Source organism: Nipponia nippon, unplaced genomic scaffold, assembly GCF_047370975.1.
Source record: "Nipponia nippon isolate SJK-2023a ecotype South Korea unplaced genomic scaffold, ASM4737097v1 scaffold_11, whole genome shotgun sequence".
NCBI lineage: Eukaryota > Metazoa > Chordata > Aves > Pelecaniformes > Threskiornithidae > Nipponia > Nipponia nippon.
The window spans coordinates 28,944,686-28,960,096 of record NW_028262302.1 but is presented as its reverse complement, the minus strand read 5'-3'; the positions used below and the strand labels follow the sequence as shown (position 1 = coordinate 28,960,096).

The window sequence follows — 15,411 nt, the reverse complement described above, 5'->3', positions numbered from 1 at the left end:
AGTTCCTGTCCCGGGCCGTGGGGCAGAAAAGTTCCTGTCCCCGCCACCCTGCAGGTGCTGCGGCCGCGCCAGCTGTGGCACTGACCCGGGGAGAGGGTGCTGCGGTGCCGCTGTGCTGGGGAAGGGGACGCGGGGGCACAAGCTGCCCCGGCCCCGCGGTCATCGCATGGGGCTGCCACGGCGCTGGGTTTCAGCTGGCTTCTGTGCCCCCCTCCCTCCCGTGAGCCGAGTTCTGTCCGTTCTCCGCTGCTGTCTCCCAGCGGTCACGGCACGGGGATGCGCAGTGCGTTGCGGTGACCGTACCGGGGGGGACGAGATGGGAACCGAAGCCAGGGGTTGTGGCAGCACAGAGATGCTCTGGGAAGCTCTGCCCTTCTCTCATAAAAGTCCTTTATTAGAACAGCAAACATGACACTTCTCTTCAGTACAGCGGCTGTATGCAGCTATCATCGCGGTACAGGGGGACGACGTCTTACAATCACTGGGAGTCTAATAAGCACCATGGACATCCTAAAGAACCGGGGATAACGGCTGAGAGAGGAGCCCCGGGTGAGCCGGCCACGGGGGCTCGTCAGGAATTCACCAAAGAGCTGCTCGGCGTTGTCCCGCAACACGGCTCTCCTGCAGCTGAGAGAAACTCCTCGGTGTAAGTCAACAAGATAGCACCCATCCAATAAATTAGGTAAACTTAATACTAGAGCAACAAGGGAACGAACGGGACCGTCCTAGAGAGAGGGCACGCTGGAAGGGAATGGTCTATTTACACTCGTCTTTCTGCTGGACCGGTGCTCCCGTAGCTCCCCCCCAGCCCCAGATCCATGAGCCGCGGCTCTCCGGCCAGGCTGGGCACGCTGGCAGCCGCCCGGCAGCGACACCGCCGCCTCCCCCGGCCCCGCCAGCCGCGCTGGGGAGACGAGGAGGGACGGAAAAGCGAAGCATGGGGACATGCGCATGCAGGCGCCCTCGGCACGGGAACGGGGGCTGGCACCGGGCACGGCGCCCACCACCTCCCACTCCTCTCCTGCCTCTGAATTACCAGAAAGTCAGGGTAGGGAGTGGAGGCTGACGGGAACTGCTGCCGGCAGCAGGTACGGGCAGGGCAGCGGGCACCTATTCCTGAGTGCGTGGCAGGGCTGTGGCCAGCTCTCCTTCCTCCCCATCCTCATCCCCATCCCCGGCTCCCTGTCAGACCCTCACTGCAGAATGAATTCTCCGGTGAACGGAAGGACACTATCAGTTAGTATTTAAGGCTAGGCTTTATACGGCAACTATAAAAAAATAAATGCTAATCTCCAAAGAGCCCGACGAGGGCTCTCCGGCGTATGGCTGTGGCGCGTGTGCCGGCGCCGGGCTGCGGGGAGCAGGGGGAAGAGCACGGCGCGGGTGCTCGGCACTGGACCGAGGGCCTGCCGGCACCCGGAGCACCCGGGGACAGGGCAGCCCCCCCCGTGCCCCACAGAAACACCTCGGGGGGACAAGGGACAGGGCTGGGTGTTTTGGTAAGGACGTGGAGACTGACTGGTAATCCAGGACCCACCTCTACATGTGACCGAGGGCGCTCTGCAAGAAAGGCCACGGGGGAAAGAAATATCCTGCAAAGTAACGGGGCTGGCGTGGGTGAAAGCTTTCCCGTGGCGGGGGTCCCTCCGGCCAGCCCCACGGGAGGGGTAAGCGCTCTGCCAAGCGAGACGAAACTGCCCCCCCCCCCCCAACCCCAACTCAAATCAATAAAACCAAACCTAAAAGTGGACACAGAGGAACATCTCAGGCTACCTAGGTACTTCATCAGCCAAAAAGAGCTAAACAGCGAAGCGCACACACACAGGACAGCGCGGGAGGGCGGAGATCAGAGACGGCCAAAAGCCAGGTTCTTCTTTCCTGCTTTGCCTCCCTGTCTCCGGCCGGCGGCCGAGCAGGGACCCGGCAGCTCGGCGGCCGGCCTCGTCCCGCAGAAGGGAACGGGCTGGCTCCTCTCCTCCCGAGAAGAGGCAGCCGGCTCCGGGAGCATCCTCATGGCATGGCCGAGCGCGAAGCGTAGAATTCGGGGACCGGCAGGCCGGTGTGCAGCGTCACCTGCAACGAGACATACGGGGCTCAGCCGCATCCCTCCGTGCCCGGCGGGACAGCCCACGGTGAGCGGCCGGCACAGGGACCTGGGGGTGGGAGAGGTTGTCCCAGGACCACAGCGGTGGCTCTGTCTCGCTGTTTTATGCCTTGCTTGCGCTGCTGAGGCCCCTGTGAAGTGGGACTGCGGGTACCAGCGGTACCAAGCCTCAAATATTCCCAGCTGGCTGCGGACGGATCCAATGGTCGGCTGCCAGGGAGGTGGGACACAGCAGCATCTTTCTGCAGATGGGATGGACAAAAGGGTACGGAGGGGGCTGAAGGAGACCTCCGAGAAGGCCCTGAGCGGAGGGGACGTGGCTGATTGCCGGTGGGAGGAGGGACCCCCGTGGTGGGGAAGCTGAGCAGCAGCAGGGTGCTGGGGCAGGGCCATGGAACATTGGAACAGCAGCAGTTTCCCCTTCAGACAGAGATTTATAGAAAACTTTGTCTAAAATACAATTATTTCCCTCCTAATTGGAGTAATTTTTCATTACTCATACACCTTTGAAGAAGGATAATGAATGGCTTGGGTTTATTAGCAGCCTTTTATCAGCATCCCATGGGACTCCTCTGTTGGCAGGGGATTTAAGCTCTGCCTTGCTCAGAGAACTGTCAGAAAGCAGAGGGGCCCTAGACACGCGCTCGTCTTTTAGGGCTGTGATGAAGATTGTGGTAGGAATTAAACCCCTCACAGAGCAGGATGTCTTTACCACATCGAATGAATACAGCAACTCCTAAAACCAGCGCAGATGAGATGGGATTCTTTAATGTTTCCTAATTAAACAGCGGCACAGCCCTGGCACGTCGCACGCTTGCCAGCCCCTCTCCAAGCCCGCGAGGCCCTGGGGGGGGACGCTCCGGCAGGGATGCTCCCAGGGGTTGGGAAGGTACTGACCGACCTCTGCCCCAGCGCTGCTGGAAGACTGTCACTGCCTCGGTGACAGCGCAGCATGCCCCGTATCCCAATGGACAACATAGAAGAGCACGCCCTAATCCACGGATCCCCAATTTCCAGAGGCCACTTGCTGCCTCTGCCCTCGCGCAGAGGTGACGCCTTTGACATCCACTGCAGACCACCACGCCAAAATGCTCGACACCCCAAGGTCACCCGTGACGTGCAACGTGTCCTAGGATGTGCCTGGGCGCTTGGGCAGTGCTGGAGGTGCAAACGGTGGCAGAGTGGATGTGCCAAAGCCGGGCTCGGTGAACACGGGGGAGTTGTTGTGGGAAAGGATAGCGGGGATGAGATCAGTGAGAAGAAAAATGAAAGATGAAAATACCAGATAGGCCCAGGGAGCCACCGCTTGGTGATGTTCAGGAGAGCTGAGAGCTTGGGAGAGAGGGAGAGAAGAGGGGTTTGAAACGCCCCAGAGGAAAACGGGCTTTAAAAGGTGCCCTTCTCCCTGGTAATGCTCCTGTCTGGGTCCAGGGAGAGCTGTAACAGCTGGTGAGGCTCTTGCAGGGGAGTATCACAAAATGGAGTTGTCAAGCCCCATCAACCAGGAGGGCTGGAGAGCCCTGGTGCTTCATCAGCCCTGACGGAGAAACCTGGAGCAGGGAGCCGGCGGCAGCCTGATTTTAGGACTTGCAGGTGGTTTAGGGTGTAAATTCAGCCCTTTCCAAGCTGCCCCTGTGGCACGAGAGCCCTCCCCACTCCACAAAGTCCCCATGCTGCTGAGCATCAACAGACACTGCGGTGACGGCAGCATCAGAGGGAGCTCGCCAGCAAGCTCAGCCGCAGGGCACGCTGCGGCGGTGCTCCGGAGAGCAAGGTGAAAGCACATACCTGCACGTTCCTGTTGAGGCTGACTGCGGGGAAGAAGAGGCCCTCCAGGTTCTCAAAGGCAACGGGCCCTTGCTGGTCCTCGTTGATGGAGAATGTCAAGGTTCTCCTGGTCAAATCCAGCAGCACTCCCACTGTGGCGCCTTTCGTTATCCCACCCTCGGTTCTGCGGGGGCGAGAAAAAGATCAGAGCATCTCTGTGGCTTCATGTCCCTTGTGCTCCCGCCTCGGGGTTCAAGCCACGGACCTCAAGGGCTGACGATGCTGAACGTCACAGCTCACTCAGGAGCCAGGCCACGACCTGCACCCATCCCAGCCACGCTCGCAAGTCCCTGGGCACCTCCTCGAGCCTCCGGCAGAGGTGCTCTCCGCTTGCCATGATGTCCCTGAGGGCAAAGCTACCTACCAGAGCAGCCACGGCAAGACAACCACGGGGGAAAGCAAGTGGACCTGGGGAGTAAAGCTGCAGGGCCCACTTCAAAACCTGCTGCCCCATCAGGGAACGGCCCTTGAGGCCGCAGGAAGGTGACACCAGGCTCTCCCCACGCTTCAAAGCCCTCAGCCCCGCTGTCCCACGGGGAAAGCGAGCAATAGCTGTGGCACAGGGATCAAGGCGAATGCTATTCTCTTGTTGCACGAGTCGCAGGGCTTCGGGTGTTAACGGGAAGGGAGCTCTACAGAGGAGCAGTGCCGTGCGTGCTCGGGGGAAGGTCAGCACGGAAAGAGTGGCAGTAGCAGGGAAGGAATATCGGAGCAAGGCAGAACCAGGGAGGCAGGGACTGTCCTTCGCTTGGGACATGGGCGCATCCTCTAACAGAGGCGATTAGGAGCGATGTCACCCTTCCCGTGGGTGCCTGTAGGTGCCACTGGAAAAGCCACGGGCTCTTACGTGGGCTGAGATTGGGCTGCCGTCTCTGGGAGGAAGACCTTGTTGCAGACCACGTACCTGTTGGTGTGCGAATTGTTGTGCATGAACCAGCTCCGGTTATTGTCCACGTACATGGCCCAGGCCTTGTCGTCCTTGCCCAGCATGGCATCCTTCAGGACATCAATGCGTGCCACACCAAAGGCCGGGTCAGGGTGGTTATCGTAACGATCGATTGACAGCTCCCAGTAATGGAGCCCTTTGGAAAAGCCCGTTTTCCCCAGCACAACCCTGTCATCATAGCTGTTGCAGGTGACAGTCAGGTTGTCATTAGAAAAGATGATGTCAGCATGGGCAGAGGCAGGATCGAAAGAAAACCAAGCAACTGGAACACACAAACAACATCAGGTTAGACTGGCGGGAGCGCGGCCATCGGCGACCGAGCCACGTGGAGCGGACACGAAACAGCGCATGCTGCATGCAGGGCCGACGCGCGGGGCGAAGGCACGGCGGGGGCTCGGGCCGCTGCCCACCGAGGCGGCAGCGAGAAGCGGGCAGGGAGCTGCGGAGCGGAGGGGGCTGCTGGCTGACGGAGGGCACCTTCCGTCACGGAGGGACGCTTGGAGCTTCTGCAGCTGCAGCCTGCCAGCGCGGCTGAGGTTTTACGGCCGGGACTTGGATGGGTTTTGCTCTTGCTGCTCCCCGCTGCCTGTCTGTCTCCATCCCCTCCCACTGTCTGTCTGTCTCAGCTTGCGAGCCCGCAGGATCCTCACAATCTCCTAAAATTTGACCCTAGCAGAAGGAGATGTGCGATCCTGGCCAGGTCTCCAGGCTCTAGCTAACGTAACTTACTCCTACGACTAAGGGTTACTCATGCAAACAACAGTTTGCAGGGTCAGGCCCAGCGTGGGAAGGGGACTGAGGATGAGGAGAGAAACGGTGCGTGTGTGTTTGGGGGCTGGCAGTCCTGGGAACCAAAAGCACATACAGAGGTCTACATTGACAGAGATGCTACGTCACACCGTCCCTGCAGAGCAACCGGCCACACGTAAGACAAGAGCTAGCTCATGGGAAGGCTGGAAATGCCCCAAAACCTCCACGGCTCGGTACAGCTGCTGGTTTAAACGCACAGGACTCGGATACTGCAAATCTGACAGACAGAGGGTCACGTCCTCGACAAGACACAGGCACGGGGTTTCACGAGCCACCAGCCCGGTTCCCCAGGTGGTTTTCTCCAGCGGTCACTGAAACGTGAACTGACACATCCACAAAACACTCTCACGCCTGCAGGAGTAAATACGTCTTAAAAAATAAAACACTCTGGTGAGATTTATTCATTGATTTATTGGATCGTTTCACAAGACAGCTCACATGCACGCGGGTGCCCCAGTTTTGCAACTTGACGGAGGCGATTCCGTACCTGCCACCATTTTTTTAATGTCAACTGTGGTCATTCCCAAGGAAAGGCATGCAGGAGAGAAAACAGCACGTAAAGGTGGGTAAAGAAAGGAATGAGAAATAATTTCTGCTTGCCTGCTTCTCCAGCGAGCGCAGGGACCGTTCAGCGTTTTGCATAAAGGTGGGGAGAGATGGAGCGAGGATGGGCTGGCAGCGGCGCGGGCTGGCCGGCACGGCGTGCGAGCTCCCGAGGCGGGAATCCCGCTGGGCTGGGCACGGGGCTCCTTCTCCCAGGGGAATGAACGGGCCCGGCCTCGCAGGAGGCAGCCTGCGCGGGACACGCCGGCAGCTACAACAAGCGCTCGCTCCAATTAGCGGCAGAGGGGCTAATCGCCTCCTTGGCATTCAAGTGCCCTTAATGAACCGGAATACGTATTGCTTTGAGCAGCGGGATCAGTTCTTAATTACAGGGCCGCTTCCAGAGCACTGACTTCAGGCTTCTCTTTAAAACCATATGGGGGAAAACTTAAAATGCCTTTACATCATATGGCAATGACCATTCCTCCTCCAAATTTGCCTACTGCCATGACCTCTGAGAGCGCCCTGCGAGCAGGGTAGGCACAAGAAATGCTGCTCACTCGCCAAAGAAAGGTTAAAGATTGAAAAAAGAAAGAAAAAAGGATGAGCAACATGGAGTAGGTGCCAGTTAATTGTAATAAATATACTTGCCTAATTGAGAGTAAGGCGTTCCTTGTGTGTCAAAATTGCATCCTATAAAGAGATACTACATTTCACACATCACAGCTAAGAAATAACAACCGCCTGAAAAACACTCACGAACATTTAACCTTTAACTAAGCGTCCAGCCAGCCACAGGAGGCCTGATTCATTAAAAGCCAGAGAGCATGGAGAGGGGTGGCAAATAGGAGCCGTGAGTTTGAGTGCGGACTGTTGGCCGTCTGGGCGACTTTCACCTCTGGGAAGCGTGGAGGAGCTGCTCTTTCATTGCCAGATCCCATCACAGCCTTCAAGAGCAGCAAGTCTGATTGCTGCCTGCTCGGGATGCCAAATCGTTGGACCTTCCCCCAGAAAAGGGGCAGGAAATTTTAGCCTTGGCAGAATATCTTAGCTGCTTGGTAAGTACTCTCTAGATTGACCCTCAGTTGAATCACTTAAAGTAAAACCCCACAGTGGTGCGCCCAGTGCATAGGGACCACCGAGCTCTGCCTGCAGCGTGTGCGGTCTGGGCGGGAGCGGAGCAGGAGAGGGGGTCCCTGGGGGAGATGCTTGGCCTCAGCCCCCCGCTAGCACCCAAAGGGTGTAGCTTGGACTGCAGCTGCACGGGCAGGAGGCGTTGGGGTGCCCTTCACCCTCCCGTGACTGCAGCTGCTGGCTGCAAACACCTCCTGGGAGCCAGGCTGTAGCCGGGGACCGATCCAGGAGCTCGTCCTGATCCAGGAACTTGTCCTCGCCAGGAGGAGAGGGCAACGTGAAGCCCCACGTTGGCACTGCACGGGAGGGCGTTCGTGACGGGTGCTGGATTTTAAGGAAAACCCTGTCTTGCTGGGTGACTGGTTTCCACCTCTCCTCTGGCAAGGAAGCAGGCTTTTCACCGTGCTGACGTGCGTGCTGGCGGGAAAGCGCCTGGCCGCAGTTGCGCTCCATGGTGAGTGCCAAGCAGCACCTCCCGAGGCTGTTTTAATGAATCGCGCCCCGTGCCCCTATTCAAAGAGTGGTTTTCAAGGTCTCTGTGCATCGCTGCGATACAAGTTCACTGGAGTGCCGAACAGCACGGACACACGGGCACTTTCTGGACCCCGTTTTGCCCTGTCCCACCACCCCAGACCGTGGCTGCAGAGGGCCGTACTGCACACACAAGGATCGCTCGCGGCCGTCGCAGTGGATCCGGCTACACTGGACACAAAGTAAGAAACGCCCGTAACAAAACAGAGTTCAAGCCATTAGCGCACAGCAGTACGATGAGAAAAAAAAACATAAAAAAGCACAAAGAAAAGAAAGTTGCAGGGCCCCCGGTTATTCTGGCAAGGGTCATGCTGCAGCATTCCTCATTCCGGGTTATGGGATGGAAATCAAACAATCGTGGGCCCCCACTCTTCCCGGGCTTACACCAGAGAAAGCTGTGATTTACTCCACTGGAGCCCATGGAGCGGTGTAAATCCAGAGCGGTGGAAGAATCAGGGCCCAGGATCTTTAGCAGTGGAAGATGTGCAACGACTGGTTAGAAAACAGCTCTGAGAGATGCACTGCGCCTGCGCCTCCTTCGCTGGCTGCCCGATACCGTCACTCATTCTGCCTGTGCTGCCTACGCTGCCTATGTCCCGCCACAGCCCGCCAGGACCGGGCGCAAGGAGGCAAGCAAAGCGCTCGTGGGCGCTGCCAGACGAGCAAGGTATCACGGGAGTGGTTTCCTCTGCTCTGCAGAAAACAAGACTTCGATACGATCACGTCTGGTTTTGCAAAAGCCGAGCCCAGTGCTCAAAGCTGAGCCGACGAGAGCCCACATCTTCAGGGTCTTAAGAAGCCAGACTGCAAGGGCTCTGTGAGCTGGCCTTAGCTAGACCTTGCTTGCATCTAGACTTGCTTCTTTCTTAAGGGGGGTCTAGATTTAATTGAGCAAGCTAATTTCACAGAACAAATCTCACAGCAGAGGCTGCGTTTTCTGGTTGTATAGGGAAAGCAAACCATCCTGATGTCCCCACAGGTTTCTCCCAGGGAGGGCCTGTTCTTCTGACTGTCCCTAGACACAAGATCAATACAAACCAGAGATGAGGGATCTGCTCTGCCGGCTGGCTGTGCAAAACGGTTCAGCCACGCCGGCCCTGCCAAGAACAGCACCCACGTAAGGAGTTACGGTGCTGCTCTGTCACCCCGCGCCTGAAACTGCCCATGCTGGTACGTAGAGATGAACACACCACAAGAACTACGCCACTGAAAGTCCCGCCGCGGCAGGAGCAGGCCACTGACAAACAGAAGGAGCTCCCCCTGCCATCCGCATGTCATGGGAAAAACAAACACAACGGAACAAAACAAACAAATACTTTGGAGATGCCCAGAAGCACAGACCAAGAGGAAATGCCAGAGGCACTCAGCTCACCGGCTGAATTCAGGGACTGTAAAGAAGAATGCAAGCTCAGCTGGTGGGCCGAAGATCTTAGCTCAAAGTAGGATCTCCCCGGAAAGCTGGGTTGTAGATTAAGGGTGGAGGAGAAAGGACTCATTCTACGAAGCTGCGATCTTTCCAAAGGCACTGGAAAAGGGAGGGTCTGTTCTTCTGACTGCGTGTCTAAACGTAAGATCAATGCAAACTAGAGATCAGAAATCGGATCTGCTGGACGGTGTCGCTCCATTGCCCGAGACCAGACCTCGGACCGGAGCACAGACGCTTCGGCACGCACGGCCCCTGCTTTGCTGCAGCGAGCGTGCGTACGGTGCGCGGAGCAGAAATGTCTGGTGCTGTGCAACCCAGCGAGACCCTTCGGGAAAGCCTTGCCTCTGACAGTGCCGGCAATAAAGATATTTTCATCTTCCAAAAGGTTCCCATGTCATCATGACAAATTCAATACGTTTTTCTTTAAAGTGAGTCCTGCACCTCTTCACAGTAATGCACCTACAAAAATTCACAAGTTACCATGCACCCTTCCCATCGTTCTTCAATAAATCTCATACCTTTTTGTGCACAATAATTACTGGCATAAAAGCTAGTCGGTTGGTCACGCTGAAAGGCATTTTGCAGGGCTGTACTAAGCTATATAACCCTAAGTACCACCGAGCACCCACCTTACTCAAAGGCTGTTCGGGATGTTGTGTTCTTGGTATCCCTTTGTACCTGTCAAAACACATCTGAGCCTTACAGTAAGAATTTAACTCATGTGATTCACAGCAAAATGTCAGAGTAGAGGGAACCTCTCGGGTCATCGGCTTCCGTTCCCCGCTACCACAAACGGTCACCTCCTGCAATTTCTTCCCTAGCCTTGTCAAGGGTATACGTTAACACGAAAATGTAGGATCCACCATCCTCCACATATTCCAATCAGATAAACTCCTGGACACCGCATCCCCAGCCTTCCTGTCTCGGCTGTAAATACGGATTGAGCTGGAAAGCATGTTAAAACAGATAAAAGGAAGCGTTTCTTTGCACAGTGGATTGTAACTTCTGCAACTTGCTGCTGCGGAGGCTGTGGAAGCAAAGAGTGTCAGTGGGTTCAGACAGGGGTTAAATAAATTATTGCACACCAGGTCAATAAACGGAGCTCAGGGTTAGGGAGGGACGTGCCCTCTAACACCTACCAAGAGTGAGAGGAACTACTACCAAGAGTAGCCGGGCTCATGGCTCTCCCTAACTAGCGTCTTATGTTCCCATAGCTCCTTGCAGCGTCTCTCCCCTTGTGTTGTTCACCCCTTTCCAAAAGCTGCCGGTTAAAAAGCCCTGGCTGCTGCTGAGGGTCACTCCATGGCTGGTAAGGAACTTAAAGCTGGGCCCCCGATGAGGAACTGGGCTTGAAAGAAGAGGAAAGCTTCTGGTGCTTGAGTAGGCTGGGGAAGGGCTCTCCTGGGTGGCCCCCAAGCCCCTCTGCCACATCCCCAGCTCAGGCGGGTGGCAGAGGCAGCCGGGAGCGGTGGTGTTGGCAGAGTCGGCCAAGTTTGGGAACAGCAGGGCACAGGGTGCGACAAGGCAGGTGTTCCTCCCTGATCCTCTGCTCCTAGGCTTGTGTCTCACTAAAGATACAAGAACCCAAACCCAGGCTTGCCTTGAAACTCTGCAGCTGTGCCTAAAACTGGAGACTCAGAGCAGCCAAGAAGGGGGAGCGGAGACACGGTTCTTCAGGCAGCACGTGCCCAGGACAGCGTGGCTGAAGGCATGAAGCAGCCCCACGGAAGGGCCAAGGTGTGGGCAGTCAAAGAGACCTGCAGAAGGGTGAGACGGGAGCAGCAGGTTTTGGCAGGAGGGAAGTTGAAGCTCTGCACCAGCCAGGAGAGCAGATCTGGGCCTGGGGAGCAGGCAGGAACAGTCCCCTCCAGCACTGCCAAGCTCCTCTTCTCCATCTCCACCTGGGGTGAGTTGGTCCTTCATCCCGTCCTCCAGCTTGCTGGACAGCCCATGGAAACAAACAACACTGGAGGGACTCGGAAGCCATCTCAGAAATCCTTGTAGAGAAAAGCAGGCCAGCAGCCAGCCCACCTGCAGACTCTAATCCCACTGCAACCGGGAGGTCTCCTCCTCTGTTCCTGGCCACCATGCATTAGGTGCCTGTTCCCTGGGATGGATGTTTGCATCCCACCATGGCCAGCAGACCAGAGCCAGGAGCTTCTGCAAGGCCTTGTCAGAGGCTGCTTTTGCTGCAGCCATGAATGCACCGAGGAACTGTGCATGGTGCACAGCCCCAGGGCTGTGGGTTGGGTGAAAACGGGAAAGTGCCGGGAGGAAAACAGACTGGGTCCCAAAGTCGGCAGGAGACTGGCCAGAGGCTGGGAAATCTGCTGGATGAAGAAAGACCAAGAGAGCTGGGGCTGCCCAGCCCAGAGAAGAGAAGGCTGGGGGGAGACCTGAGGTCTCCCGGAGGCGAGGGCGGCCGAGCAGTGCTTTCACCAGTAAGATGTCTGTGCCTAAGGACAGGGTCACCTTGCAAACTTTCTTCCAGACTGATTTCCAAGCCTACAGCTGAACTTCATGAAGGTGCTGAAGAGACAGAGAGGTTAAGCCACATCACAGTGCCTTGGAGCCTGCAGTGCTGGTCCTGGGAGGCACTGGCTAAGATGTGACAGGGCAAGAGATACTCCTAGGGCTGCTGCGAAACAGCCTGACGTCAGGTAGGGAGAAGAGATGTTTCAAGGTAAGGATCATGGCAGCCCTTGCTGCCATTTGGCTGTGCTGATGATGAGGACCTTCATCCCTGGGAAGCGCCAGAGGGCCCAGCACGTGGGAAGGGCTCTGGGGCACAGACCTTCTCCCAGCCAGGAGCCATCTTGCCCTGCTGGTGGCACCAAGCACCGGCTATCAAGAGTGAACTTCAATTTCCTCAGCTGGAAAACGTAGTTTCTTTGGGATGAGCAGGAGAAGACATGCCACACCACGGGCTGGGAAGGTGCTCTGCAGCTTGCTGTAGGCTTGCGTGTGTGCTGCCTTCCCATGGGATGTTCCCGTCGGTGCTGGCTGGCTCTCCTCGGCTGGTCAGCTGGGCAGGACCACAGAGGCATGCCTGCAGAGGCCCAGGCACAATTTTACCCTCTTCTCATCCTTGTTCTTTTCAGATGCTGAGACCCTGCAAGACGTTTCACTCCCCGCTAGCCTCTACAGCCCATTTCACTGCTCACTGAAGGCAGAAGAAAGACTTCAGTTAACTTCCACAGTCCTGTGCTAGGACTAGAAGCCAGCTTTTCAATAACACCCTCTAAGCAGAATTTCTCATAACCACTTAGGGCAGGACAGCCGTGTTCAGAGAAATGTTCTCTTCATATTGAGCCCGTCCTTTCTTTTGCCCCCTCTTCCCGCATGAACACTTTGCAGCAAGCTGCAGAGCATGGCTGAAGGGGAGAGCTAAGCCTACTTCGGACAAAATAGCACTTAAGGGCCTGATGCTGCTGTAAAGGCCAGAAATAAAAGCCTAACCGAGAGCTGTGATGTGCTGGGCGGCTCCATGCAACAAGTCACCCGGATATCCCGAAGCTGCACACAGATGTCATTTATTTCACTTTGAGTCCAAAAAGCTCAGATGCCCTCTAAGAGCAGAAAACGCTCCAGGCCCATTTGACTTTTTCTCCTTCTTTCTTTTGTGCTGGAATAACAAATACAAAAGCCCATTCAGTGAAAAGACAAAACGCAGCAAACGTTCATCCGATGCTCAGAAGAGTGAAATGTCCGTTTGCTGGCACAGGCCAAGGCACCAGCCCCAGGCACAGCCTGGCCCGCTGGGACCACGAACAGCTATTTTCTCCCAGGTTCCTTCGTATTTTGGAGCCGAGCAATAGGTGAGCTTGGCTCAACAGTGAAAATACCTATGAGAGGAAAGCAGAGCTGGAAAGATCATCGCGGGGTCCCTGCAAACTCCTGGCTGGGACGACTTAAAGCCCACCTGGTTTTGGTTAGGAAACTGTCTCAAATGGGTCTTATGAGACACAAATGTGACGAGAAGCCAAAGCTCTGCTGTCTCCTGCAAAGGCTGGTGAAGCTGGGTAGCGAAGTGGGCGAGAACTGTTGACCGTCAGGCTTTGGGAGCAGTCCTGGCCACCCCAGCGCGGGGCTGGATCCGGGCTGTCCCGTCCCCGGATCTCCAGAGGAACGCTGCAGCTTCCTTGATGCTGGTGCCCAGCTTTGCAAACACGCACACAGCTCTCAGACGGACGTGCCAAGACCTCTGCTGCCTGTGATTTGAGTTTTCTGCCTCTTGTATGAGAAGGGTTTGTCACAGGTTTGCTCTCCACTCTACCTCGGCCACATGTGAGTCCCATTCCTTGCTGACCTGTCCTGCCTTGCATTCAAACCTGGCAGATGCTCTTTCTGAGCTGGAATAGTTGTCTCCTGCAGATGAGTGCAGGCAAGCAAGTGAAAAAGCTCTGCGTAGCCTTGCTCTGCTTCTATTTGTAAATCAGTTTCCAGCAGAAACCCCTTTTTCCTCTTTGCTGAAAGCCACCAGAGGTGCTCTGTGGCAAGAAGGATCTCATCCTCCTGCCCCAGCAGCAGCCCCACGAGCTGTGTCTGTTCCCTCCTGACCCCCGACTGCGTCTGCCGGCAGCAGCTGGGGCTGCGGGAACACGCTGCTGCTCTCGGGCCAGCTACCAGCCAGGTCTGGCAACGCTGCTGCGAAACCAATCTTCACACAGCTTGGAAAAGACAGATTTTAGTCTGGGAGTAAGGAAAAGGGATTCCACTGAGCATGGAAAACTCCCAAGGAGGGGTTTCTTGCCTGGCAGCAAGGCTACGGGGCGGCAGATGTGCTGGTGGGGGCTGATTCCTTCCTTCACGGCTGCATTGCCCGCTGCTTCTGACTCCCACCTCGTTTCTCGGAGCTAGCCTTACGACTCTCCACCTGCATGTCAAAAGCAAGCTCATTTTCTGTGACGGATTAAGTGCCTGGTGTGACAAATGTACTTAAAGTCAGGCAGGAAGACTCCTCTGCAACCTGCAAGGGAGCGTTTAATATTCTAACTGAGCGCCTGCCGGTGCGGGGGTGATGCAGACGCCGCCGGCGTGGCTGGCTGTACACCCCGTGGGCCGGCAAGGACGCCCGTGCGGCTCCACGGTCCCTCTGCTCTCTGTCGTGCACTGACAGGGGCTGGAGGAGACATCGTGTGGTTCTGGCGTGGTGCAGCCATGCACAGCCCTTAGTGTCTCAGGAGCAATGTTGACAGTGTTGTTTTGTTTTAAATGGAATTAATGAAAACATCTGAGCGTCCTGTTGTGTAATACAAATCCTGCTGCAACCAAATCTTAAACCCTTCTCTGTGGGATGCCTGTCACTGTACCTCCCGAAAGAACATCTTCTGCAAAGCAAAGGGGTGAGAGTGAAATTCTGGCACTGTTCAAGGCTCCTGACATAACCCTTCCTCCTCCCATCAGCGCTGGCTTTCCTGCAATGATTGCTGAGGTACTGGAGGACCAGCGGAGCGGTTCCCTGTATTGCAATGCTAAGCTTGGGTGGGCTGGACGGGCCCCGAGCGTGCCTGTGAGCAGTGTCTGAGCGCGTCGGGCTGGAGCTGTTGCAATGCCTTACCCTCAGATGTCTGCAGAACCAGCGTCTTGCTGTACGGGCTGACTCCTGTTTTGTTGAAGGCTTTGACACGTGCGCTGTACGTGCTGTTGAAGTGAAGCCCGTCCACCGTGCACATGGTCTCCTTGCCCACGTACACCTCCTGCAAAGCAAGCACAATTAGTGCCCAGACCACGGAGTCCCAGGGCTGGGAGAACAGCTCCCGGCGGTCGTCACCCACAGGGTTCAGCCATGCTCTGCTGTCTGGGGCAGACTTATGAGCACTGGATATGGCTAAAGCAGAGCAAAACGGCCCTACGATTTGTTCTTTGACAATATTGCACCATAAAACCAGTTTCTGTAGGGCAAAGATATGCTGCTCATATATGACCAAGTCATTAGGCATCAATCCCAGCCAAGTTCCCACTGAATCGCGGAGGAGCTCTGCCAGAGAGAGGAATTTATACAAACTGAGCCTAGGACACAGAAACATCCTTGCAGAAAACAATTTTCCATGCTCTTGGGTGGCAGGATCAAAGCATTCCTTGGAAGAA

The 15,411-nt window shown here is 56.2% G+C and overlaps 1 protein-coding gene across 4 annotated transcripts in view; it reads right to left on the bottom strand.

The window, feature by feature from the left end:
• Window positions 1-379: 379 nt before the first annotated feature.
• Window positions 380-15,411, bottom strand: part of TRIM9 (tripartite motif containing 9) — a 69,502-nt gene continuing 54,470 nt past the window's right edge. For 2 of the 4 annotated variants that reach the window (XM_087746877.1, XM_087746878.1), the window contains exons 7-13: window positions 14,882-15,020; window positions 9,268-9,456; window positions 6,882-6,923; window positions 6,175-6,198; window positions 4,836-5,139; window positions 3,893-4,055; window positions 380-2,073 (exon numbers count right to left, since the gene is read on the bottom strand). In XM_087746877.1, the coding sequence (XP_087603003.1) occupies window positions 2,011-2,073; window positions 3,893-4,055; window positions 4,836-5,139; window positions 6,175-6,198; window positions 6,882-6,923; window positions 9,268-9,456; window positions 14,882-15,020 (924 nt within the window). In that variant the 3' untranslated portion in view covers window positions 380-2,010. The remainder of the gene's footprint in view (window positions 2,074-3,892; window positions 4,056-4,835; window positions 5,140-6,174; window positions 6,199-6,881; window positions 6,924-9,267; window positions 9,457-14,881; window positions 15,021-15,411) is intronic. The other 2 variants (XM_009472746.2, XM_087746879.1) reach the window with 1 other exon arrangement.